This window comes from Carassius auratus, unplaced genomic scaffold (assembly GCF_003368295.1).
Source record: "Carassius auratus strain Wakin unplaced genomic scaffold, ASM336829v1 scaf_tig00012924, whole genome shotgun sequence".
Classification (NCBI taxonomy): domain Eukaryota; kingdom Metazoa; phylum Chordata; class Actinopteri; order Cypriniformes; family Cyprinidae; genus Carassius; species Carassius auratus.
The window spans coordinates 16,141-43,228 of record NW_020524346.1 but is presented as its reverse complement, the minus strand read 5'-3'; the positions used below and the strand labels follow the sequence as shown (position 1 = coordinate 43,228).

At 37.3% G+C, this 27,088-nt stretch overlaps 1 protein-coding gene across 1 annotated transcript; it reads left to right on the top strand.

Moving 5' to 3' along the window:
* On the top strand, positions 1-26,511 carry LOC113073819 (niban-like protein 1). Its single transcript, XM_026246568.1, has 14 exons — positions 1-205; positions 4,201-4,331; positions 5,528-5,656; positions 5,889-5,994; positions 6,423-6,590; positions 16,462-16,577; positions 21,059-21,163; positions 21,296-21,458; positions 22,428-22,615; positions 22,703-22,858; positions 23,388-23,501; positions 23,638-23,745; positions 24,519-24,630; positions 24,716-26,511. The coding sequence occupies exons 1-14, from the start codon at positions 151-153 to the stop codon at positions 25,639-25,641; spliced, it is 2,577 nt and encodes an 858-aa protein (XP_026102353.1). The 5' UTR covers positions 1-150; the 3' UTR covers positions 25,642-26,511.
* Positions 26,512-27,088: the final 577 nt, after the last annotated feature.

Genomic DNA, 27,088 nt, shown 5'->3' with positions numbered 1-27,088 from the left:
TTTCTCACACAGAGGGCGTCACGTAAATGCAAGATGAACGCAACACTCTGAAGTGACCAGGGATGGTTTATTTGGAAGACACGTTTCTGTAGTGTTTCAGGTCTAAAGGAACTTTCTTCAAAAGCTGTGACTGTCATTAAAATCGCTATTATGGGTGATGTGATTTCTTCCAACCTGGACGAAGGCAAGCGGGATCTGATTACAGGTAAAACACGTTTGTATTACATTTAAAAGGTATAAAGTCATTTTCTGCACAACAAAGCTAACGTACTTTAAACGTCGATGGTTTCAAGTAAAAAGAGGGTTTTAGTCGACGTGGACAAAACACTTTAAAGAATCCTGGACGCCTTCGCGCGCTTAGGTTTTCATTGTCATCATTTACTCAGACTGTCAGTTCATAACTTTCTTCCTAACTTCTTTTAGGTTCCACGGAAGGAATAAAGAAATCCATAAAGTTTTGCGCAAGTACATGAGGTTGAGTAAATCATGAGAATTTTTTTCTTGACACGGCGTCCTAAAAAAAAACCGCGACGCAACACAGACGCTCGCATGTGGTCACTAACCAACAATTAAACATAACTCAGACTGAACTTAAAACGCGTCGCGTTTAAACGCCCCCTTAGAGACACGTGCAGGCTTTGAGGCAGAATAGAATAATATTTATCTTAAAAACATTTTTGATTTTGCTAATCCTCTTGTAAAATTGATATTATACCATTCTATAAAAGTTTCTAAGGCTTTCAACGCGTTTTCCCTACTCTACTCCTAAAAAAAATCAAGAATTTTGTGTCCACAAATTATATTTTCTGCTATAATAAAACAGTAAAATTTGAAAAATGTCCTTCAATTTTGTGTCCATGAAGCTTAAGTATTTGGGCTGTATTATGGCTCCTCTAGTTGATTTGGAGAACTGGTTATATCCTCTACCTGTAAACACCCATCCATAACCATGTATAATTTCCTCTCCAAAGCATGATGGGTAATAATCACATTCCTTTAAAGAAATACGCTTTTGTCATTCTTAAAGAGCTTTATTCTTTGAGGTGTGGAATACCAGAATTTTTGTTACAAAATTTGCTTTTGTTTAACCAGGCTTTTAGAGTTTTCCTAGAAACTTCCAGGTGCTGCCGAACTAACCCGTGGGAAATGTAACCAGTCCATAACTTGTGACATCAGTAGTGGTTGTGTTTTGGAGCTGTCTTATCTTTTTCAGTCTTTTTTTTTTTTTTCTCTGATTCTAAAGCCTAAGTGTTCTTTTAGAACAATTTATAGTTGTGGAAAACTGTTGAAAAACCAGTTTGAGTGAAACAAACATTGTAAGATAATTTCCAAAAAGTTATTATGGGAAAACAAAAGCTCTTTTGGCTGTGACTGGAAATTTTGGATCGCTGTAACCACACATACTCTAAGAACAAGTCAAGACTAGTAAAGAAATATAGGCTTCATTGTGTTTTAAGTGCCAGTCCGGATCTCACTGATGATAGACTTGAGTCACTTGATGAGTTGGCACTTCATGAAATAATTGTCTTGTTCTGAGCTTTTTTTGGAGAAATATTTCTGAGCTGAATGGAGGTGGATCTCGTGAAGACGCATGTGCTGATGTCATAAAATACTGAGTCAATTTGCTGATTCAGTGCTTTTGAAATTCCACCATTTAGAAAGGAACTGTGGGAAGATGTTTAGTCTTCAGAAGAGAAAGCCGCCCTCATGGACTCTCTCTTTATGAAGCCCGGAGCAGTTCTGAAGATGTTTGTGGTAGATGGACATGAGGTCAGGAGGTTGAAGGGAGGTTTGAAGACAGGAAATTCCTCTAGGGATCTCTAGACCTCCCTCGCGAACCATTTAACTAATAAGGCTGGATGTTTTCTGAGAGAGTGAGAGCAAGTATGAACATGTCTTGGAGTAATGGGGAGGATCTTCTCAAGGTGTCCTCATGCTCTCAGACTTTTGTTTTATCTGTCTCCCCCTTGTCTTTCCCTCCCTTCCTCAATTTCATAGACAGTGAAGAGTTCATCTGCTGACTGTGCATGCAGGAGAGAATGTTTTGCAGCTTTTGGTCATCATAGTCTATACTGTATGGTCAGTGGATAGATTTTTTTTTTTTTTAAGCTAGTCACTAAGGTAAAATCTTACAGGCAGTTACATTTTTGTTGAAATTGCCAAAATGACTTATGGCAGCGTTGGCATCAGTAAATGTTTTATATGACATAGTTTATTAAAAGTGCCTGAATTATGATACTCTTGGTGTCTGGTCTAAAAAACTGTTATTATTTAAATTTTTGCAAATGTTCTTTGTAAAGATTAACAACTAAACCTTGGGTGAAGAAAAAAATGACATGCAAAAATCTAACATTTAAAAAAAAGGCTAATCGATCTATTGTATGTATATAGACCCCATTTATACAATAACATATGGAAGTGTAAATATTATTTGGGAAATATTGTTTCTATTATGTTACATTTATTCAAAAAATATATATTTACTATGTACTGTGCTGTTAGGGTTAAGTACTTTATTATTTTATTTATTATTATTATTATTATTATTATTATTATTATTATTATTATTATTATTAGTTTTTCCATGGACTTCGTAGCATTCTCTTGCAGCTCCCTGAGGGTCCAAGTCTGAAGACCCCTGCTCTAATTATGCGTTTAAACTTGCTCCGAGTGGAACCCATCTTAAGATGTGATGAATGATGTAATGTGCAGTGTTCACAACAGTGTTACATTTCTGAGGTTATGCTGATAAGAAGTTTTGCAGCGAAGCGTCTCCAGCACCTGTTCCACCTGTGCTGACTAAATGTCTAGAAACACTTTCTGCATATACATGTGAATGAATACAGTGGAATATTCAACACCGAGCCAAAGCAAACTGAGTCTACAAGTTATTCTAGTTTAAAACAATAGTGAGTCTGCTAGAGAACGGTCTGCCCTCATTCGTGCAAACACCACAACATGCTTTCATGTTCAAATGTCCTGTAACAAGAAGCTTCTAATCTGATGGATTGCTTGAGAAATGAGGTGTAAGTGAAGAGATCCTTTCCTGTGGAGACCTACAGTAAATTGGAATACCCAGAAGGCCATGTGTTCTTAGAGTGCTGTACTGGAACTTCAGTTGATATCAGATGTGGCCCTTTCTTTTCCGTTCCTGTCAGGTGGTTCCTTCCTGTTTTTATGAAAGCATATCCTTTCACATACTTTCAAACGCATGCCAATATTCACCAGCATCCATGGATAATGTTTGCAGTAAAACCAGACCAAGATGCTTTGAATATGGCATTCAAATGTGATTGCCTCCGATCATGTGTCACTTTTTCCATTTATTGGCCTATTTATATAAGCAAACTATTCGTAATATCACCACCACCTTTTCATAAAGCTTCGATAAGCCTGCAGGCTCCGGCCTTTTCATTTTTAATGTTTATTTTGATACTGTGTCCATGTGTTTCTGTGTTTCCACACTTGGCTGTTTTTGCAACTCTTTCTCTTTTTATCAAGAATTCCCATTGATTGTTGACCACCTTTTGTGTTGTAGCCCTATTGAATTTCGGGGTCAGCATTTTCACAGATAATAACTGTTACAATGGAAAACATGGGTTATTATTTTTAGAATATTTTATAAGAATAGAAAATGTGCATTTATTATTACGATTAATAATAATTATATTAAAGTTGTTGTTTTTTTTATAATAACATTTTATTAGTAGTATTGTATAAGACTAAAGCATGCTGACTATATATTTTACATAAATTGCAGCCTTTTGAGATTTAATAACCTCCCATGACCAAATCATGTTTTCCATTTGAACTTTCATACCCACACATGATGTGCGGTTGACCGTGGACTTTCACTTGTTGTATTTCACACTCTAGTTCTACTCAACTGAAAATCTTGGATCAAGTTACAGCTCTGTGTTGTTTGTTGCTGTAAGAGGCTAGGTTTTTCTCTGTGTTTGCATGTTTGTTGTTATCTTGCGTAATTGCTTTTGGGAACAATTCTCAACTAAAATACTAAAACTAACCAAACCGGTTTATAATATTTCGTGATAGTGATTAAATGTTTATATTTGACTTAACGTAACCTCTAAATGCAGCCTTTAATTTGCAGTGTACTCTGCAGTTGTAAAATAATCATTTCATTCCTGTGCTGTGGTTCTTCATTAAATCTAACATTCCTGTATCTCTGTTCCAACTTAGCCCGCACCAGTGCTGTGATGGCAGAGTTTGGGAGGTTTTATGAGCAGCAGTATGCCGTGGCTTTGTTCAACAGTGTGCGCTATGAGATCGAAGGAGGAGGGAATACCCAGACACAACTACTACACCGAAAGGTAAAACCCCCTATATTTCACCTTTGTCTGTCCTGTGATGTAGATCCCAGAGGGATGGGGAAATATTATCAAAGAATGGAAAAATAATGGGAAAGAATATTGGTCGCACCAGGTTAAAATGAGAAGCGAAATAAAGCCTTTCTGCCACAACATGTCCCTTTTGTTTTTTTGGCTCTGCTCTACAGTTTCCCTCAGTTTGAAGGCTCTCTGTGGTCGTAATTATCGTACTTGTAAAAAAAATTATGCGTTTTGTTGATGCAACTGCCAAAAGCAGTTAGAACACATACAATTCATAGCAATCAATTCATATAATTAATATCAGTAACCAAAATTATTTTTGACAACATGAGAAATTGAAGTGGCTGGAGCTGCTGTCCAGTGCATGGGAACTTAGCATCCATCAACCGAATGCACATCGTCCAGAGCGTTCCCAGTTTAGAAGACTTTGATTATAATGGAAATTATCTATTTGTTCTCCCACCCTCCTGGCTTCTGAAATTATTTGCTTCTGGGTTGAGAAGTGGAAAAAATCTGTCAAACAGTTCCCGATCAGACACCAGCACGTTGTTAGCGGCAGTGGTTTGAATCCATTAGGTTTGATAGATGTCCTGTGTCCACCGGATATCTTGGTTATCGCAACAAATGCATAGAATGTTAAAAACTCATCAGCCTTTAATTGTGAACATTTTTACTTTCTTATTGGTCTCCAAACTCTCCTGGTCTCCCCAATTATCAATTGTCCATGAAGTCATTTGATCTCTACTCAATCTAGACCAAGGCCAAGAAAAACGCTTGACTTGTGCACTCTCCTTTTTGAAGTCCCTCAGTAGTTATTATCCGGAACAGCTGGACTTGAAAAATATCTGTCTGTATTTATTTGTATTTAGTTTCAAAGATTAACCGTGTTCAAAGGCATGTGCACCCACCAGTAGTAAATTCAGCATCCATTCGCAGAAAACGGTGATTTTGACTGTAGACAAAACACAAGCTTGAATGTCCTCTATGTACCAGTTGCTTCACCCATTTCTTATTTTAGGCTGAATCGCTCCGATTTAGGTTATATAAACATGTCTCAAGCTGACCTTTTTGTTATTCTAGACTTTTTATTATTTTAGTTTTTTTTTTTTAGTCTTGCTTTCATCTAGTAAAATGATTTTGATTTGCATCCATTTAAAATATGTTTGTTCCCACCACAGGAACCTCTGAAGAACAAGTCCATCTTCTCTGGAAGTCTGTTTCAGTATCTGGAAGAGAGCAAAAAATGGAGGAGCCGCTTTTTGTACGTGGGAGACTCTTACAACATCAGCTTGTTTGAAAGCAAAGCAGTAAGTGTAAACAACTGAGCATGTTTTATATATATGTATATGTGTATATATGTATGCTTTCACCACAAACAACCCCAGCTGAGATAATTAAATGTAAACAAACGAAAAATGATCTGAATGTTAATCTTGCATTACTGGACCTAACTGAAATCTAAAGTGTTCTGCTGATAGTGGACAAGCTTGTCATTTCCTCAGCTGCAGAGTGATTCTGAGCTGTGTGTTTCCTCTACAGGCACATGATCGAGGGCTCCACTCCAAAGGGGTCATTAACTGTGCTGGGTACAGAGCCCTGACCTCTATGGAGGAATACCTGGGACTTATCAACAATAGCCTGGGTGGTGAGAAATTAATTAATACGATAAATAAATGGATACAAAAGTAGCATCGTCAGAAAATCCTACTGGAATCCTGAAAGATCCCTACTGAAATGTAGTACAATATTATTGTAATAAAGTCCAAATATGAACACATTATATCCATTAAGAATAATAAAAAAAAACATGTAATGTTTAAAATTAAAAATGTAATATTTGATAATATTTCACATTTCAGTTGGTTATTAATTTAATTTATTTTTAAGGTTTTGTATCTCATGATATCATTTTTCAATTTATTTTTATTTCATTTTATGTCTAGAATAGACAGGATAAATGTAGGATGATTTCTCTGAACACTGTATACAGTGGTATATTCTGTATTCAGTCTAAACAGTGTAATTTGAAATAGTTTGTAATCATGTTCTTGTATTATTATCTGTTGTTTATAGATACAAAGGCCAAATCATCCAGCGCCCCGTTTCTGAAGTGCCCCACACAGTTTCCCCTCATCCTGTGGCATCCATACGCCTGCCATCACTATTTCTGCGTCATGATGGAGAAAGAACAGAAGAAGTGGCATGCTGTCTTCCAGGACTGTGTGAGACACAGCAACAACGGTGAGTCAAGGGCAAGCATTTGTACTGTTTTAAGATTGATGTGTACTTCATCTATATCACAATCGCAGGAAACAGTAGATCACATGTTCATTTGTTGATTTGTGTGCACACTGCCATGAGAAAGTTGCTGTAGCTTTTCGACGCAAAGCCATTGGAGGAGTAGATTTTGACTTGTATATTACTTTCCTGTGATGTTAAATAAAACGGAACTCCATTCCAGAACATTTGCTGCATAATCGTTTCTTTTAGATTCACTCAAACATAATCTTAAGAGCATTTCTGGCTAAATTTGCTCAGAAATCTCTGCATGCGTTTGTAAAAATTCATAGTATTGAATAACCTTCAACTCCACCCTCACATATCACTTGTCTTTTGGCTTATTGCCATATTTCAAATCATACAGCAGGGTGTGTGTTTGTGTCTCTGTGTGTGTGTGTGTGTGGGGTGGGGGGGGGTGTTTGTCACATCTTAAAAACTTGAATGCTTTTGAAATTAATTTAAGGAGTGGAGGATGTTCCTTTTGTTATTTTAACTGATATCAAATATCCCATTCAAGAACCGTGAACTTTTAATGCTCCTTGATTGACATCTGTATAATTAATAATATTCTGTCATTTTTAATTCCTCATTAGAATCCATTGATATTGTTTTCTAGGAATTTTACTTAGAAATCCATTTCCAAAATGGTTTAATGAAGTCAAATTTAATAGAAGGTACTATTTTTAGATTGATTTCTGAAGTATCAAGTTATACTGAAGACTTGAGTAATGGATGCTAAAATTTCAGCTTTGCCATCAAAGTAATAACATATGTTTACATTACAAAACAATTAAATATATTTAAAGTTTTACTGTGCTTTTGATACAATACATGCAGCCTTGGTGAGCATAAGAAACTTATTTGAATTGTGCAAATAAAAGAAATAGGATTATTAATAAAAAGAGCTAAAGATAATTACTGCATTTGCATATTAAGTTTAAATCAGTGTTAAAAGAGTGTCTGAAGAATGTCACTATAGAAGTTGACAAACAACAGGAGGTATTGTATTTATTGGCTGATATAAGAATTGCGCAACTTGCAGAGCTGCATAGCTCTCAACATGTTGCCAGTTGTTGACTGCTAACTGAACATCCTCTGACCATGTCAACACCTTCCCATGATGCCTTGGGGCACTCTCATTTAGGCTTGTCAAGGCATGACAGCAAATTACTAGTTTTGTGGATCACAAATGATATTGACGTAAGGTTTCAATAACTAATACCATTTTATTAGGGCTGTGTATTGCCAAGAATCTAGCAATATGATGCATATTACGATACACAGGTTGCAATACAATATTTTGCAATATACTGTAAGAAAGGCAATATATTGGGATATTTCTTATTTTAGGAATAGTATATATTGTAAGGAATGCTGTCATTAAGAACACTACCATATGCAAACCTTGGTAATACATTTATTTTTTATTTTTTAACCAAAACACACTGGGATCTGCTTTGCAATAATCAGTCCCTGTAACATTCTATGTTATAGAACCACTGTTTGTGCAGTATGAGTAAAGGGGGATAAATTAAAGTGCTTGCAGGATCCTTTAATAAAATAAAACAATATAAAAACAAAGGCATAATCTGAAAAACCAAGCCTTGTGCATTGTACTGAATAATATTCGGAATAGATTACAGTTGGTTTGATACCTTTGTATCAAATGGTTTTGTTATTTAATGGATTTGTTATTGCATACATAAACATTTGTAAAATAATTATAAAACAGTAATACAAAAAACGGAACTTTTGTGCAATAACAGGGATGTTTTTCTGAACATTTTCGTATTCGTTTTATATTATAAATAAATTGTTTAATTTAAATGGTTAATTTCTTTTACTTTTTAAGCCTTGTGCAATGTAAAAGGCATATACCATATTTTTCGGACTATAAGTCGCATCAGTCCAAAAATACGTCATGACGAGGAAAAAAACGTAAATCATAATGTTGCAAAACATAAATGTTGGCTGCAGGAGACCTGAGTAGCATAGAGCGCCCTCTCGCGGCTGTAGACGGTAATGTTTTCTCTTGGTTCATGTCAAATTAATTTTGATAAATAAGTCACACCTGACTATAAGTCACAGGACCAGCCAAACTATGAAAAAAAGGTCGACTTATAGTCTGAAAATATGGTATTTATGACTATCTGATTTATTTTGGGCTCCTAACATAAAAGCCACAAAGAGTTTAATGAAAAAAAGAAAAGAAAGTCTAATGAATGTCAAAATAACTTAACCGCCGTCAGAAACCGTGATGCGAGCACTGCACCAACTGTTTCTGAACAAAACGCCCCCAAAATAAGAGAAAGCTGCAGCCGCGGGTTTTTGTGACATAAACTGGAGAAAATACGTTGGGTTGGGCTTGATTCTATCCATTGGGAATTGAAAAATAGGGTTTTGAAGACTGGAGTTTAGCCTAGAACAAATGGGTATGCTTCTGTTGGTAAAGCACAAACACAAGATTAAATGGCTGTTTCACTGTTGCTTTATATTAACTGATCATCTTGTGACATCACCAAAAACAGAAAAGAGAGGTGAATCAAGTACATTTTGATGAAAGAATAAGCTATTATTTTCTTTCAAATATCTTATTGTGCATGAATTATAATTCAAGTTGAGTAATGTGCTTTAGTTAGGGTAAAAGAAGTGCTGTTCCTCAGTCTGCGTTGCATATTGGTTTAAAATGAACCAGTAAAAAGTGACTTAATTCCAGGTCAATATGCACAGCAAACATTGTGAGATCTCTAGTTTGCCTCCAGACTTTTTAAGATCCTAAAGGTGAGATATAGTGCATGACTTGGTAACAGCCCAAAACAAAGTCACAAGTGCTAGAAGTTATATTGGGGAATATAATTTGCCTTTTGAGGCAGCTGGGAAAGGCACTGCAGAATCCATGAGACCTGCCTGAAGCCGAGGGCAGAGAAGACATGAGGTAGTTGCTCCACATGCATGAGAACGCAGATCTGTGTTTTGGCTAGAGGGTAACCAGAGGGCAAAGAAAATAAACCACATGCAAAGCCTGTGGTATTACAGCAGGTGATCAGAGTGCTTGGGTTTTATTGCATTGGAAAGTAATCAAGATGAATTATACACAAAGGCCTTTCATAGAGCTGAGATAAAGCAAACTGCAGATACATACTGTTAAGCTATTTGAATTTGAACTAAGGCTGTGTATGAACTCAATGCATGTTTTAATTGATCTCTTAGGCTTCTGGAATGGGACTAAACCAGTGGAGAGATTCAAACTTTGTTTGGAATGCAAAATGTGCAATCAATCACCATTTTTGTTAATCTAGTAATTGTATTAGTCATTGTTCTGACAGCCTGTGGCAATGGTTAGTCATTTGATCCTCTTCAGGAACTCGAGCTGCGTCGAACACTTTGGGGAAACACCTTTGGCAAGACCGACTCTGAATATCATGTGCAATCTGTCCATTGGAAGGGCGTGACGTCACGGGTGGGGTGACCTAGACCAGGAAGCTATAAAGGCATGTGCCGCGCAGCTGGCTTCAGCTTCGCGTCATTCAGCAAGCGCTCTGTTACCCCAGTATGAGGAGTTGTTGGAGGTGGTTACTCATGCAGTAGACAAATGTTGCTTGCCGAGAAACATTCTGAGCCACAGGTTAGACGAACGCTTTCTGCAGCCGAGGCAACCACCTCAATGCCAGAGCCTTCCCTTCTTTCCCGATCTCCGTGATGAAATCGCAAGATCGTGGAACCACCCCTATTCTACCCGCCTCTTTGGCCCCGACTCACAATATTACGGCAATGTGACGGGGCTCGAGTGGGGTTATAGAGCGATGCAGAGGCTCAGGGACACAGAGGGCAGCCCCTACTGGGGTAGAGCACTGTCCATCTCAGTATACGGTGCCCGCCTCACCTCAGTGCCCTCTGGAGGCCGGCCTGCCAACCCTGCAAGAGTTTCAGGGTGCAGCGGTCTCCAGCAAGCGCTACTCCCAGTTATTTCCACCCGTGAGCATAGCAGATCTGGGACGCTCGCCACTCCTTCAGTGGCCTCTTACACCAGAATGTGCAGTATCATCAGCTCCTTGGTTCTCGAATCGGAAGCGTCCGTGAGAAACGGTTCTCGGTTCAGTGTACTGGTGATCTGAAAACCGATGCAACCGGTTCTTGACTCGAGAATGAGAAACACTCCGGCAATGGGCGTGTACGTTCGTTATCTGGCTCTGCTGCACAAATTTTCCCCGGCCTTTATTCGGCGGTGTTGACCACGCCCCCGGCCACTATAAGAGGCCTGCCGTTTATTTGACTACTGGTTTTTATTTGAGGAATTATGGTAATCACTATAAAGGTAATAGTTGTTACTATAGTAGTTAAAAGGGTCCTTTTATGCCTTTTCTCTTTTTGAATTTTAGTCATTGTGTAGAGAGTATGTTTGGGTATAAAAAAGATCTACAAAGTTACTAATCTCAAAATCTATTCCAAAAGGAGATATTTCGTTAAAAAAAAAAAAAGAAAAAAAAAATCCCTTTTCAAGAACTACAAAAAACAGCTCGTTTGGACTACAGGGTTGTTTTCCAGGTTTTGTGAGATTACAAAGTGGCCCATAAGAATTTAATTAATTCCCACCTATGGAAATTCAAATGGTTGGGGGGTGGGGAGGGGTGAGGTCATGGTTCGAATGCTTGGTTGATTTCATCAGACAAGACAATGGCGAAGAAGTGCTTCATGTTTTGTAATACATAAATCTTTTGAATTTTTTAAATAAACAATACATATTACTAGGGGTGGGCGATATCTCTATTTAAAATATATAGAAGTATTTTTTAAACACGATATGGATTTTGACATATCGATATATTGTTTATTTAATTCTGATTCTGCCACTTTGCTTGTTTGTCTTCTCTGTACTGTGCTGGCTCCTGCCTCCTTGATTTTGTTCCCCCTCCCCTTGCGTTGAAAATGGCGTCGTCCTCAACCAGACCGGAGGCTGCAGAACTAGTATGAAAAAAAAGAACAACTGGCTCCATTATATGGAGATACCTCGGTTTTAAGGTGTCGGGCGAACAGCAGGCAAATGTCTACTGTAGGGCCCTATGATTTCCGCGATGTAGAAAAACGCGGACTGAATCGCAGAATCCAGTCATGAAAACGGAATTTAGTCTAACGTGGAATGTCACAGAATTTGTCAAATTTTAAATGAATTTAATCAAAAGTAGGTCATTGCACTCACATCAAATCGTAATATGGACTAATATCTGTAAATATTAAGCCGGAAAAGTCTATTTAAATATGAATCCCGAGTGTCTGTGTTATGGATGGCGCAGAAGCGCTTCTTCGTTTTATTAGACACACGGAAGCGCGTGTGACGCTCGCTGTGATTTCAGTGTCTGTCTTTTCACTTTAATGAGGATGTGAACACATGAACGACATCTCCAGAACTGTACTGAGAGGCACTTCATGAGCATCTGAACATTTGTTTTCAGTAAAACTAGCGTCTTATCACATCATAGACTCTAGCATCACATACACAGAACTGTAACGGTAAACCAGTCACAATAAAAGTATTTGCCAGAAATCTATTACTAGCCTATTGTTCAGCAAAATGTACATAGCCTACTACTACCATTTAAAATGAAATGAACAAAATTTAAGGAATAATCACACAACATTTCTTCCATGTATTATTTTTAACAGTAAATCCCCTTTGTTTACCAAAAAATAAAGTTTGCTTAATTTTCAATAATTAAAAGATAAATTAAATGAATGTTTTATGCCTTCATTTGATAACCAGAAAAATGTGAATACACTGAATTTCAAAGAGATAAAAACATTTCACATAAGGCTATTTTAAGAAAAAAAAATCACAGATTCTGGCTCAACATTGTGATGTCTATCAGCCATCGGTGACGGATGATGCCATCTTCTATCGGCCCAACCCAAGTTACCACTAATGTCTTGTAATATCTGTGCATGCAAAGGTTCTTGTTCAATATTCTCGGGGTCTGAAACCGGCTCAAATTGATATGTCAATATTGACACCATCCTTAACTATACCAGATCAGACAGAACTTGCTGCTTTGGCAAGGGGCGGGGCAGTACTGAAACCCCATCTAAGCTGTTCACCCACTACAACGTACAGCTAACCAATCACATCACATTTCATTTTTGGCGGGCCTTCATCAAACCTGGAATTAATTGAGCTGGTTGTGCCAGGCTGGGTAGAAAGGTATTGTGTAAATTATGTGAAAAATAATGAATTTTTTTAACCACCAATCATGAGAGCATGTTCTAGTACATCCTGGAAACAAAATCAAGACTTTTGTAAAAGAGCATAATTTTTTATTAGCTAATCATACTTTTCTTTAAACTTGTGTAGTTCTTAAGCTTTTAGCCCAAATGGGAAATGCTCCAGTGAACGGAACAATAATGGTAAGAGTGCACACATGCGGTGACAAAGGAACACTGGGAACCAGCCATCCCAAGAGTCTTGGCTAACCACCGTGCAGCCCCGTGCCAGAGGCGGCCCACACTAAACTCTACCATATGTACTATTTTTGCTCCAGACTCTCACATTGAGTTTCTCAGGCCTGCGAGAGAAAACGAGTGCTGCTCTTTATTTTTATTTTTTATTTTTTAATTTCACCTGGCACTAAACACACACACACACAATGAGCCACAATCAAATTAACTTTTGATGTTAGCAGTCTCTAGTTTGTTAGGACTGCTGGTGGTAATACTGGTGGACGTGTTCGAGGACAAGAGGTTTTAATACTGATTTGAGGTTATTGTTATATTGAGCACAGAACTCTAGGGACTTTTTCCAAGCAGGCTGCTGACAAACGTATTTGGTGTTTTCTCATGGGGCTCATGCCAAGAAAAGCTAGTTATTTTCTATTTTCCTCCAATCTGTGTGTGTGTGTGTATCTTTCTCTCTCTCTTGGAAATGGACGTTGAGTGGATTTCCTGTTCCTAACAGACTACTACACATTCTATCTCTGCTGATTTCCTGTCTTTGTGTCGGCCAATCTGTAACTTACTGCAGCACGCAGATATACACAGCTCCGGTTTTGTGAGTGTTTGTGCAGCTTGCCATTGCTCATGTCCATCATCCTCTACATGGCAAATTTGAATTCTTTCATCACTTCTAATATGCAGCTTTTACACAAACAGTCCGACATCGAGCACATTATCCATATTCACTGTAGTGCCATGTAATTATATCTCCATTTAAGTGTTTTTTTCCAAAAAGTTAGGTCTTGTGGATTCTCTGTTTGAGTGGTGGTAGCTGTAGTTTCCATCCACAGACTCTTATTGAATGTTATTGACAGATCTCCAATTGAAGATGAGGTCTTTTTTAGTAAAGGTCTTTTTCTTGAGCTTTTTTTTTATTTTTATTTTTTTTATCTATTAATTTTCCTTCCTGAAAAAAAAATAAAACAGGCTGTGCCAGCTTTACATGATTTAAAGCTGGTCCAAGTTGGTATACAAGTCGTCACCAGCTTGGACCAGCAAGTAAAAAATCAAAAGCTGGTTAGGATTGTTCAGACTTCCCCCTTAATTGTCTTGAAATCAAATTCAATGGCACAGACCAAACTTTAATTAAACAAAAATAATATTGTTAGTGCAAATTTTAGATGGTTTAGATTCTATTTAATGTTTTTACATTAACGATAATAAATCAAAGTATAAATCTCAAGTTAGTGTTTTTAAACCTTTTACATTTATTCCAAAGTAATAACTCAAGGCAGTAACAATTTAAACCAATACATCTATACAATTTCATCTATTCTTTTTAATAGCTAAATATTTTCTTCTTCTTTTTTATCATCAGTCATCAAAGCTCTGTAAATATTGATCACAGACACAGTTTTTTTATTTTAAAATTCACCAATTAAACCAAGCTGAAGCTACTCACTAAAAACTCCCACAGATCATGTTTTCAGGCCATATAAAGTCTCTTTTAACAAAGTGTTTATATCTAACTTTGCGAGTTGTTTACTCATAACTAATCCTATATCCAATCCAATTCCTATCGTGATGGAGGCATTGCCTGAATTTCCCCCATTCATTCTCAGTCACCCCCCACCAAACTCAGTGCACACTTGAGGAGGTCTGCTGGGCTCAGGGGAGGCAAGAGAGAAACGGACTCCCTCTGTAACTGTATCTGCTGTTGTCGTTGTTGGACCGTGTTTCTTTAGGAAAAACAAGTAATGTGTATACAGGTGCTGGTCATATAATTAGAATATCATCAAAAAGTTTTTCACTAATTCCATTCAAAAAGTGAAACTTGTATATTATATTCATTCATTACACACAGACTGATATATTTAAAATGTTTCTTTTAATTTTGATGATTATAACTGACAACTAAGGAAAATCCCAAATTCAGTTATCTCAGAAAATTTGAATATTGTGAAAAGGTTAAATATTGAAGACACCTGGTGCCACACTCTAATCCGCATTTAACTCAAAACATCTGCAAAGGCCTTTAAATGGTCTCTCAGTCTAGTTCTGTAGGGTACAGTAGTCCAAAAGACGATCATTGACACCTTGCACAAGGAGGGATAGAGACAAAAGGTCATTGCAAAAGAGGCTGGCTGTTCACAGAGCTCTGTGTCCAAGCACATTAACAGAGAGGCGAAGGGAAGGAAAAGATGTGGTAGTTTTTTTTTTTTTTTTTTTTTTACATGCAATAGGGATAACCGCACCCTGGAGAGGATTGTGAAATTAAACCCATTCAAAAATGTGGGGGAGATTCACGAAAAGTGAGACAGTTCCTTTGGAAATCAGGGTCTGGATGAAGAGAGGAGTGGCACACAATCCACGTTGCTTGAGGTGCAGTGTAAAGTTTCCACAGTCAGTGATGGTTTGTGGTGCCATGTCATCTGCTGGTGTTGGTCCACTGTGTTTTCTGAGGTCTAAGTTCAACACAGCCGTATACCAGGAGGTTTTAGAGCACTTCATGCTTCCTGCTGCTGACCAGCTTTATGGAGATGCAGATTTCATTTTCCAACAGGACTTGGCACCTGCACACAGTGCCAAAGCTACCAGTACCTGGTTTAAGGATCATAGCATGCCTGTTCTTAATTGGCCAGCAAATTTGCCTGACTTTAACCCCATAGAAAATCTATGGGGTATTGTGAAAAGAAAGATGTGATATGCCAGACCCAAGATAGCAGAAGAGCTGAAGGCCACTATCAGAGCAACCTGGGCTCTCATAACACCTGAGCAGTGCCACAGACTGATCAACTCCATGCCACACCACATTTCTGCAGTAATTCAGGCAAAAAGATCCCAAACTAAGTATTGAGTGCTGTACATGTTCATACTTTTCAGTTGGCCAAGGTTTCTAAAAATCCTTTCTTTGTATTGGTCTTAAGTAATATTCTAATTCTCTGAGATACTGAATTTGGGATTTTCCTTGGTTGTCAGTTATAATCATCAAAATTAAAAGAAATTAAACATTTGAAAAATATTGCTCTGTATGTAATGAATGAATATAATATACAAGTTTCACTTTTTGAATGGAATTAGTGAAATAAAATGGATGATATTCTTATTATATGACCAGCACCTGTATACTACTTAATGTTATATTTTGTAATATTTGTGGTGTTTGATTTTTGTACTACAAATGTTTTTGTCACACAATATTTTGAGGAGGCACTGCCTCCCTTGCCTACTTGGAGAAAAAAACATCTTTGGTGGACAGCCTTGAATAGTTGAGCAATAGCACGATTAGCAGTGTGATATCGCTCTTTATCATCATGGCTGTGATTTGGCCATAGGCATAAGGCACAGACCAAGTGCCATAGGTTATCATATGACATGTTTCTATAACTGTCATGTTTCTTTTCCTCTCTAGGACTGTCGGAAGAGTGCAAGGTAGCTACACCAGCTTTCACAGATGCCCTGCGACTCTACAGACAGGCCAATGGTCACTATGGCACCTGGGACATGATGTGTGGAAACCAAGCACAGGTTGGTGAAGTTAATTCATATTCATTTGGTACATCTGACAAATGTCAGAATTATAACAAAAAATAATAATTATATATATATTCTTATATACGTACGTGTGTGTAATATGTGTGTATATAATGTTCCATTGTTGCATTTCGTCCTACCACTACAGTATATTTAGTCATTGCACAGTCTGAAATTTTCGCATCCGTTTTTTCGTATTCGTGATCCAAAAAAATTTCACACACAGATACCTTGCGCACTGAGTTCGATGCGTATTAATGAATGTTATGAAAAAAATGCAAAACAATACAAAATGTTGTCTTCAAGTTGTGAGGATAATTTTTTTCTCTCTCTTCTTAATAAGAGAAATATTGTGTCCATCCACTCCTGCGAAAGGAGAGTTCCACCTCCTTATCAAGGAGCTACGGGATTATCCAGACAGATTAAAAAAAAAAAGTTTACTTTAGAATGTCACAATTTACAGGAACTTGGTGTGCTATAATTATAATTAATATTGATACAATAATAGTTGTATATAGGTAGGTATCTGAGGTGTCTCTAAATTGTCAAAACGTCTCTCTAAATCTGTTTTTATACAATCTATGGTTTTTACGGATGTGAAACGCAGAAAACCGAACCTTTTCTGAACTTTTTTTTTTGACGTACGAAAGTAACGGAAGCAGTGTAAAGCGTGAATGACATAACGTGAGGTCGAATTTATTTTTTGACATGCGAAAAGTTCGCATGCGAATTTCAGAGTCCGTGTGCAAAGGTCTTTAAGGTGCTTCTGCTGCCATCTAATGGGCCTCAGACAATGTGGGAATAAGTATGTAGTCTAAACCACAGCTTCCCTTAAAAACAAAGCGACGGAGAGGAGGAAAGAACAGTATATACATTTATCCCTGTGCACTTCTGTTTTCCTTGAACATTAGTTTTGAGTTTCCTCTACATCAGTGGTTTTCAAACTGGTCCTGTGAGCACCCCCAGCACTGAACATTTTCTGTGTCTCCCTCATCTATTAGACCTGTTTCAACTCATCAGCTCATTAGTTACAATTGCAAGACCTGAAATGGGTGTGTCCGATATAGGGAGGCATACAAAATGTGAAGTGCTACGGGTGCTTGCAGGACTGGTTTGAAAACCACTGCTCTACTGGTCCTCAATCCAGGCTTTATTCTGTGTCCCAGACAGGTGGAAGGGGCACCCAAACTTTGGCTCATGTGTGGCTAACACTCTTACAGTAACAGTATTAATTTCACTGAGAACTTCGGTAAAAAATTTAGGTAAAAAAAATCTTTGTGGTCTTCCAGCCTGACCAAGATGTTTTACAAGGTTAAACTTGACCCACCAGCTTGTATTTGGCCCTGGTATTTTGGCAATTGGCTATTTAGACCAATTAATGACCATAAATGATCATCTTAACCGTGGCTAAACCAAAGGGCCAACCCAGGTGCCACTCCAAAATTTAAAATGGTACTATCTTATTTTCTTTGTTTAGTCGTATAAAAAATCATTTATTTTAGACTCTTTATCAAAGATGCGATGAAACTGGTGCTTCATCATGTCCGGTGTACCTTCCAGCCACTGCTATCTCTCATGTATGAGCGCTCATGTCACATGTTGGACCCAAAACGTGCTGACAGTCAAGACCGAGAAGGTTACTTTGAAATAAACATGAATGAACATCCGATGACATGTTCAAAGGCAGACTACAACTTACTGAATGTATAGTGTCTCATGTAATCGCTCAATAACTCTTTCAACCACAGAAAGACAGTAGCTTGAAAACATTGTCCTATGACCTCTGAAAATCCATTTAGTGTCCATGAACTAACAAGAAAAATCTACACTAGAAAGGAGATTTTTGCAAAAATTACATGTAGTGGTTTTTTTATTAACTTTTTTAACATGTAGTTTGTACTCCAGTACTTTTTATTTTTAATAATTAATAAAAATGAACTTGTATAAAAAACGATTTGTTTAACCTTTAACCTTGACATTAGAGATCTCTGTATAATTTAGTTTAGATGTACTTAATTACAAGCTTTTTAATTAGTCCTGAATATTTCACTCCTGGCTGAACTCAATTGTTGGCAGCCAGCCTTGTTTGAAGTAAGCTGAAGTTTTAGGTTTCCTGAACAACATTTACAGATTTCCCTGTACAAGTTAATGTTAGATGTTTTGCTTCAACCACTGGTTAGTCAGATGATAGAAATTAGAGAAATAAGTTCTAATAGACTAACATTACGGTAGGAATGTGTATTTAATGTGGGGAAATAATCTGAGATTGTTTTATTTATTCATACTTTTGTATGCTAGGTTGGAATAATACACTGACGGACCGCCTGAATTAGCTTTTTCCACCTCATGTATAAAACTTTAGCTCCACCACTACATCTTAGAAAAGCTAGAAAACATGCCAAACCAACTTCCATCAGGTGTTCATTTAGGCTGTTTTTAGAAGGTAAAGTCGGGTGGAAGAGTATCAAGATTGGCTGTCATTTAAGCTCTTAAGCTTATTATTTGTCTTTTATTTACACTGTTAGTCATGTCTTCATGCACCAAAAAAATATATATTTTCCATTTTATGAGCCTTAGAAACTCTGTGACTCTTAAAGGGATAGTTGTATCTAGCTATTTTAAAGCTTTATCTTGATAAATCAGACTGATCACTCTGTATTTAAGGTCTCTACTGTGCTGGAGCAGCACAAACCCTCAATAATGTCTAAACCGCAGAGCAGAAAGACAGCTGAGAATGTGTCATTAGAGGGGTGAGTTATGCTCAGGTCTCTGTGGTTTATCCTGACGTCTCATTTTAGTCCTAATGTGTTAGAAATAACTTTTAGTTTCTAATAGATTTAGGAATTTATATCTCGCTCGCTTTCCTGTGTACACACACAGATTTGAATAAAATGCAAACAGGCAATCATTAAAATTGTGTATTAGTGAATATCTACATGTTTTTTAATTTCACTTAATTCAAACAAACTTTTGATAGCTTTCAGTGACAAACTGACCAAAATTTATTAAATACTTAAATACAAAGTTATTAAATACTATTGAATTAAACACTTTATTTTCCCCCCTCTGCTCTAGCTTTGAAATCCCTTTTATTGTGTACATTTAAGTGTGCATAAATATTAGGGACCTTAATTGTTTTTTTGTTTTTTTTTATATTGTTGTTTTTTAACCAACTGAGAGAAGACATAAAATGTATTTTTTATGGTAATCAGTGGCATCAGGAGTGTTACGTTTTATAGCTTAGGTTGTATTAAACCAGGAATATTCCTTCAAAAGCAAACATAAATCATCATAATAAATTGTTTGTTTTGGGCTTTAAATGCTGGAGGGGGCAGGTTTGCTTCCTTCCAGAACACACCCTGGTAATGTTTCTTATGAATGTGCTTTTTGTGTGTTTGCATGTGTATAAAGCAGATTAATTTAACCAGGGAAAAGTACTACGAGTTGTATATAAAGAAAGTATTGAAACTGCATGTGTGAGAGGCATGGCCATTCCTCTTCATTCTACCCTCAGCAGTCTTTTAGGGCGTCACGGTCAGCCTGGATGTGACACCACACTGGAAACGGCTGCGTGGGCTGTTATTACTGCTGGGTGTGGGACGTCTGTTTTTTTGTTTTTCTGTCATAAGGTCTGCATGGTGTTCATGCCCACCTGGCCCTTGCATTGCTATGGAAACTGGGCAAGGGGAGGGTTGAGCAATTCGGTGCTATTTACCGTCAGAAGCTCATGGATTTTAGAGGAACTTGAACTCAATTGTCACTCGCCCAGACAGCTTTAAATTAACTTCTTCATATAGTTATTGATACCAGTGTGTTCTTCCAAGCCTATAGCAGCATTTGAGTTCAATTAACCACAACTCACATTAATTGGTGTGACCTAGAGGTGCTTGATTGTATGTGCTTGATTGTCCCCAACCCCCACCACCGCTCTCTCTTTTTTTTTTTTTTTTTTTTTTTTCTGTTCAACAAACACGTTATTTGATACAAGGCAACATTAAAGTGTGTGCTAATCCTAATATTTAGACAATGAACCGGTTGTGGTGTGGTATTTATGCTAAATCATTTGTCTCATCCCTAAAGACACACATGAAAAGAGCGGTCTTGTTCATGCAAACACGTTTCTCACCATCAAAGGTTGTTTCTGTTTCAGCTGTCATTGCATGCACTGCAGTGAGCATGAACAAAGCAGCCATCTGTGATGGGCGTCTATGTTGTGGATTTGAACGATAAAGCATTGTGCTTCAGGAGTTTATAGTTTTGACATTGTACAGGCAGCAGTCTGTGATGGTGTAGAACCTGAAGAAATGCATGCAAAACCACTGAGCAGCAGGCATTAAGTTAATGATACTCTCAGAGCGGACTTATCAGTTTCTTAAGCACTATTCAAATACTGCCATCGTTATTTAAATGGTACTTCCAGTTTCTGTGTGAACACTAGCTTTTTCATCTACATGTGTGTGTGCTTGTGTGTCTAGATTCTTGCTAACCTGGTGATGGAGACTTTGCACCCTGAACTGAAGAATCTGATCGTACCTCGGCTGAAAGGAAAACTCCAACAGAGACAGAAGGACTGGATGCTGGTTGGTTCTCATATGTAAATTCTGAAGCTGTAAAAAGAATCAAAAAGAGACATTATTGAATTGCTTTTGTCATTGGACTAATGAGTTAATTTATACATGTGTGTATCTGCTGTGGTTTGTTTATCCGGTCAGATCTCCGATGCAGTATACAGACAGGTGCTGTCACAGACAAAGACTCAACACGAAGCTCTGGCTCAAGTATGTGAGATGGAGCGCCCCCGTCTGGACTCTACTCTACGCACAGATATGGACCAGATGATCACTTCCAAAGAGCACGTTTCTGGAAAGATCCGTGGTAAGAGAAGAGCCAAGCAACCTTCTCTTTGCAGATTACAAATGTTCCCACTAGCATCTGTCATTCACTGCCAAACACTTTTGATGTTGCTTAAAAAAAAAAAAACTCTCAAAAAAACAAGAGCAACACATTGCCTGATTCATGACAGTTAAGTTCTTAAGATTATTGTTTTTAGAGAGCGGCGCTTTATCATCAGTGTTTTTATTGTGTTCTAATGATTTAGTATTACTGATACTTTTTAATCTGCACAGATTATGAATTAATTTAATCCACAGATTATGGCAACATTTGAGTTTACCCTATTCATAGCTGCACTGTTTCAGTCTTGCATTCTTCCACATGATCATTTTTTCATTGGAATTCAGTCTCGCTCAACATAGTTTGGCTTTAACCTAAAAAGCTCAGACCGTCCTGCCCTAATGTAGGTTTGGCAAAAGTACTACATTTTTCCTGTGTCATTTGTGGCTAGGATTGTTCCACCCATAGCACTTTTCAAATAACATGAGCAAAATGATCTTGATGGCATATATATATTTTTTTTTTTTAGGATTTTTTACAAATCTCTAAATTGCTTTAGAGTCCATTTGTGTGTTTGTGATGGCTCCGTCTCTGTTCTTACTGAATAATAGTGGTTGTTTTGACACACAGACAGGTGCTTTGCTACAATCACTTGTTCAATGATACCAGGGCCCATTATGTGACCTAGAGTCAATGTGATCAGTCTTAAGCTTAGAGTCTTTTCTAGAGCATTAATTTGTTTTGAGACACAATTTCTGGAGTGAGACAACCTATGTATACATAATCGTCTCTAGTAGATCAGGATGTCTCTCACAACCTGAAAACAAACACAAGTTTCACATGTGAACTTTCACATGTGCTCTAAATATTTTACATATATTTAAAACTCTTTTCCCCCTATAAGAGTGGGTGTTCTAGTCTGCTAATATTTGTCTTTTCCTCTTCTTGAAGCATTGGTTTTACCCCGCATTGAACAGCTTGTGAGAAGCAAGGTTCAGCCCTACATCCACTCCATCCTGGAGGCCCTCATGGAGCCCACCAGCAGAGGATTCTCTGAAGTGAGAGAGATCCTCTTCCGTGAGCTGGTCGAGGTCAGCAAGAACACAATGAACGATAGCAGCAGGGAGAAACTGGGAGAGGTGAGGCAGGACCTTGATTAACAATGTTTGCAGAGCCTTTTTAAAGCAATAGTCAACTCCAAAACCTCTCTCCATACTCATTCCTAGCATATGGACAAGATTTCCATGTTGGCCTTCCATCCGGTGAAGATGCAGAGTTGTTATGAGAAGATGGAGGCGCTGAACCTTGAAGGCCTCCAGCAGAGATGTGACGTGTCCAGTCCCTCGGTGTTCATCCAGAGAGCTCAGATCCTCATGAGAGAGGTGTCTTTCATTAGACCCACACAGTTTTTGTCATTTTCTTTTTTTTAATATTTCATTTGAATATCTAAAACTTCTTGAAGTTTTGCTGTACTTGGTACTAGCACTTGAAATTGATTTGATATTAATCATTCCATAGCCTAGATTCATTTTTCTGGTGCCTACCAACAAATTAAAACAAGCATTCTCATTGATTTAGCTGTGAGATCAAGAGCATCAATCAATGAGAAAAATTGCTAAAGAATATTAAAGAGAAAGCAATTTATTGTTAATGAGCGCCACCCAGAGGTAATAACTGATATTGCAGGTATATTTGTAATTGAGACTCAAACTTAAAAAAACTGAATATCTATCAATCTATCTATCGTCCCATGGTAATCTGGGTATTATATGCATGCAGAAAATGTGCATACGGAGTACTTTTACTATGTGGTATGTTATTCCGAAATAGCCTTTGTCCTTTAGAAATACAGAAAATGTACAAATAAACCATTAGAGTTGATGACGATCTGTCCTCTGTTGATGAATGTAGCAAATGGACAACGCAGTGCACACGTTTGAGCAGTTGGTCCATCAGAGTCTAGACGGCCACAGCGGGGAGGATCTCTGCAAGACCATCCAGCACTGTCAGGACCGAGTACTCAAAGTACGTACGTTAGTTGGCTCTTTCCTCTGCCTTGTAAAGCTGAAACAGGTTTTGTGACACAGCTCCTGGATCCTTGATGTATTAAAGCATTTTTTAAGACTTCTTGGTTTTAAATCTGTTTGTTTGTGTCCTGCAGAAATATGACTATGACAGCAGCACAGTGAGGAAAAAGTTCTTCAGGGAGGCTTTGCTTCAGATTATCATACCGTACATGCTGAAACAGCTCTCCCCTTCATGTTCACCGGTTGGTACAAGGAATCAGCCTTTCTTAGTGCCATTTGTTCTATTGTTTTTTTTTTTTTATAGTTTTTATGCTTACAGGTCATTTTTACTACTGTGTTGCTCTTTCAATATTTCTCAGATTTTAATGGGGCTCAGGCCAAAAGATGTAATGAGAAGAGATAAAATTATAAAATATATAATATTTGTAACCAGATAATGTGAATTTATGTAACTTGATAATGTATAATTTGTAATTAATCTATTATTTAATTTATGATCTTGTTGCCAATAATAATAATAGTAGTAGTGGTGGTGGTACTAATAGTATTTGTAACCAAATAGTGTTAAATATAATTGTTTTAGTTCATAATGATACAAATAATAGTAATAACAATAATGACTTAATAATAATAATAATAATAATAATATTATTATTATTATTTGTACTAAAATGATTATAGAATTAATAAATTATATGATGACTGCAGCTAATAATAATAATAATAATAATAATAATTTTCTGGTATCATCTGGTTGTAAATATTACAACCACCACCATTATTATGTTTATTATTATTATTTGTAATAGAATATTTATTATTATAATTTATTAATTTATTATCTTGTTGCTGATAATAATAGTTGCATTAGTCGTTAATGTTTGTTCATTTACAGATGGGTTGTAAAGATATAGCTTAATTATTAAGAATTTATTTTCATTGATTGATATAAAAATGTCATAAAATGAGGAAACGTTGTATTAAATGAGGGGGGGGGGGTGTCTTTGATGCCTAGGATCTGCCCAAGTTCAAGGAGCTCATCTTTGAGGACTTCTCTAGATTCATACTAGTAGAGAACATCTTTGAGGAAGCCGTCCTGCAGTCAGTCAGCAAGGACATCATGATGGGTGAGTGTCTGCAGCCCCTTCAGCACAACAGAGCAGTCTCAACACCTCACGGTGTGTTTTACACTCATTACTTTTCACTTTTCAGCTGTGAAGGAAGCTGCGGTCCAGAGAAGGCACAACTTGTACAGAGACAGCATGGTCCTGACCAACAGTGACCCCAACCTGCATCTTCTGGGAGAGAACACCATCGACTGGGCTGGCCAGTTAGGAGGAGAAAAAGGAGAGAAGCAAGGTGGCGACAAGACCAACAGGAAACGCAAACAGATCGTCTCCATGATCCACTTGGACGGGATGCCTCTCCCATACGAGTCCTGCCAGGAAGTACCAGGAGTGGACGGCATCCCAGAAGAATACGAAGGACAGGAAGGACAAGATCTTGAATCAGAAAAGCCTGTGAATCCACTACAGCACGTACCTATCGAGAAAGTGCCAGGTTCTCCTGACAGCATCAATGAGATCCGAGACCTAATAAACCCAGTGCTGGAAGTTGTCGAAAAAGACAGCTCCCAGTTGACCAACGGGATCTCGCCTTTTGAAGAGGGTGATGAGGTGAAGCACATCACAACAGTAACAGAGATTGTGTCAAGGGAGCCGCCAAAAAAGGTTGACCGAGAATTAGATGCCAAACAGATCGAACAATCTTTAGAAGAGCAGCAGTGTGTATCCGCCATTGAAAGTGCCATTCAACAGATCGAGATCGCCATCCAGGAAGACCCCGGCGAGCACCTGAGCCAAGGCGCCATTGACTCCGAGGGGGAATTTGCTCAAACCTCTACCAACTCCAGCCCTCTTCGTCACGATGACAGTGGGTTTCAGTCTCCAGCCAATGAGAATGTAGAAGAAGTGGAGCCTCGGCCTGACACGGGGGACGAGGTGGTGGACGCAGAGCAGGTGATGTTCACTCTGGTGGAGGGAGTGAAAACTAGCATTGATTTCGACGCCAAAGCTCCTTGCGATGCTCCACAAAAGAAAGCGCAAGTTGAAACCACAGCAGCCGGATGCTTGCTTTGAGTGAGATCTAAAACATTTGTGTTTGCCGAGACACTTTTGTTTGCTTTCCATCAGCAACACTTTATGGTTGATTTTTCAGCCAATTCATTGTTAATTTTATTAGAATTTTTTTTTATTCGTTTTATTTTGTTCTTGCATTTAATGTAGACATTTTGTGAATATTTTCATTAAGTATCTACACATTTATATGATCTTCTGTGCCCCTTTTTTTTTTTTTTTTTTTTTCTTTACTCACGACTCCCACACTAATTATTATGTGGCATAGGGTTTCATAAACTTACTGTCATGACTTGGACCGTTCCATTTCATAGGGGCCGTCTGAAACGTTAAGTCTTTTTTGCGTTCCTTTTAATTGTGGAATATATTCAAACACTAACTGTACATGTATTAATGCAGCGTAATTAAGCACTTAATAACTCTGCAAAATCCATTCAAATAATTTAAAGCTTGCTTTTTAATGCTTGCACACTTTTCTTTGTGGTTTTAAAAATATTTAAAGCTAGCTTATTTCTATAGAATGCATTAACGATCTGTAATGTGCGTTTAGTGCTCACAGACATCCTCCACCTGTCCGTGTGTTATGGAGGATGGAAACTTCATTACCATTTCCAGATAGATCCTCAATCTTCAAGGCAAAGCATTACAGTAGGTGTAGAAAAAAGTCAGTTCACATCTTAGTTCAGTAGCTTTGTGGAGACCAGAGAGGAACACTTTGGGAGCTTAACTCATGATGCTCAACATATTTTAGCTCCATACATATTTCACTGTTTTTTTTCTGTTATTTATTTTAAAAGTATTGATTTTATTTCCTGCATCTTCTGTTCTTTTTGTAAGGCAGCAATGGATAAATAAATGACTATTATTTTGAAATGTGTATGTTGTACAAGTTCAAGACCTTACTATATAATGTGTAATAGCATTAAAAAGTTTGGAGTCAATTTATTTTATACTTATACATTAATTTGATAGTGACATTTAGGACTTGCATTGTTCTTTTGAACATTCAACTCAAATAATCAAAAAGTATCATGGTTTCCACAAAAATATTAAGAACTTTTTTCAACCTTGATGATCATTTCTCAAGCATCAAACCAGCAGATTAGAATGAGTAATGATGCTGACAATTCAGCTTTACCATCACAGGAACAAATTAAATTAAAATTAAACTAAATTGTTACAAACTGAATATTTTTTTAATCAAATAAATGTAGCCTTAAGCTTAATAGCTTATTTTTTTTACCAAGTCTAAACTTATAACCCTTGCATGGTTTACATAATACAGTCCTTTCCATACTAAATGTTTTTCTCTAGCCATTATTACAATTGTCTAAACATTTTTAACAAATTAAACTATTCTGCAAATATTTTATAATATATATATATAAAATTACATTCTTAAATATATTAGTGTTTGAAAGCCTTTGGCTAAAGTGTAAACTCCAAATTT

Excerpts from the sequence above, each read along its gene's own strand:
- LOC113073819 (XM_026246568.1), top strand. The coding sequence starts at position 151 with ATGGGTGATGTGATTTCTTCCAACCTGGACGAAGGCAAGCGGGATCTG. Across the intron at positions 22,859-23,387 it reads CTCAGATCCTCATGAGAGAG|CAAATGGACAACGCAGTGCA; the intron begins GTGTCTTTCATT and ends TGATGAATGTAG. Across the intron at positions 24,631-24,715 it reads CAGCAAGGACATCATGATGG|CTGTGAAGGAAGCTGCGGTC; the intron begins GTGAGTGTCTGC and ends TTCACTTTTCAG.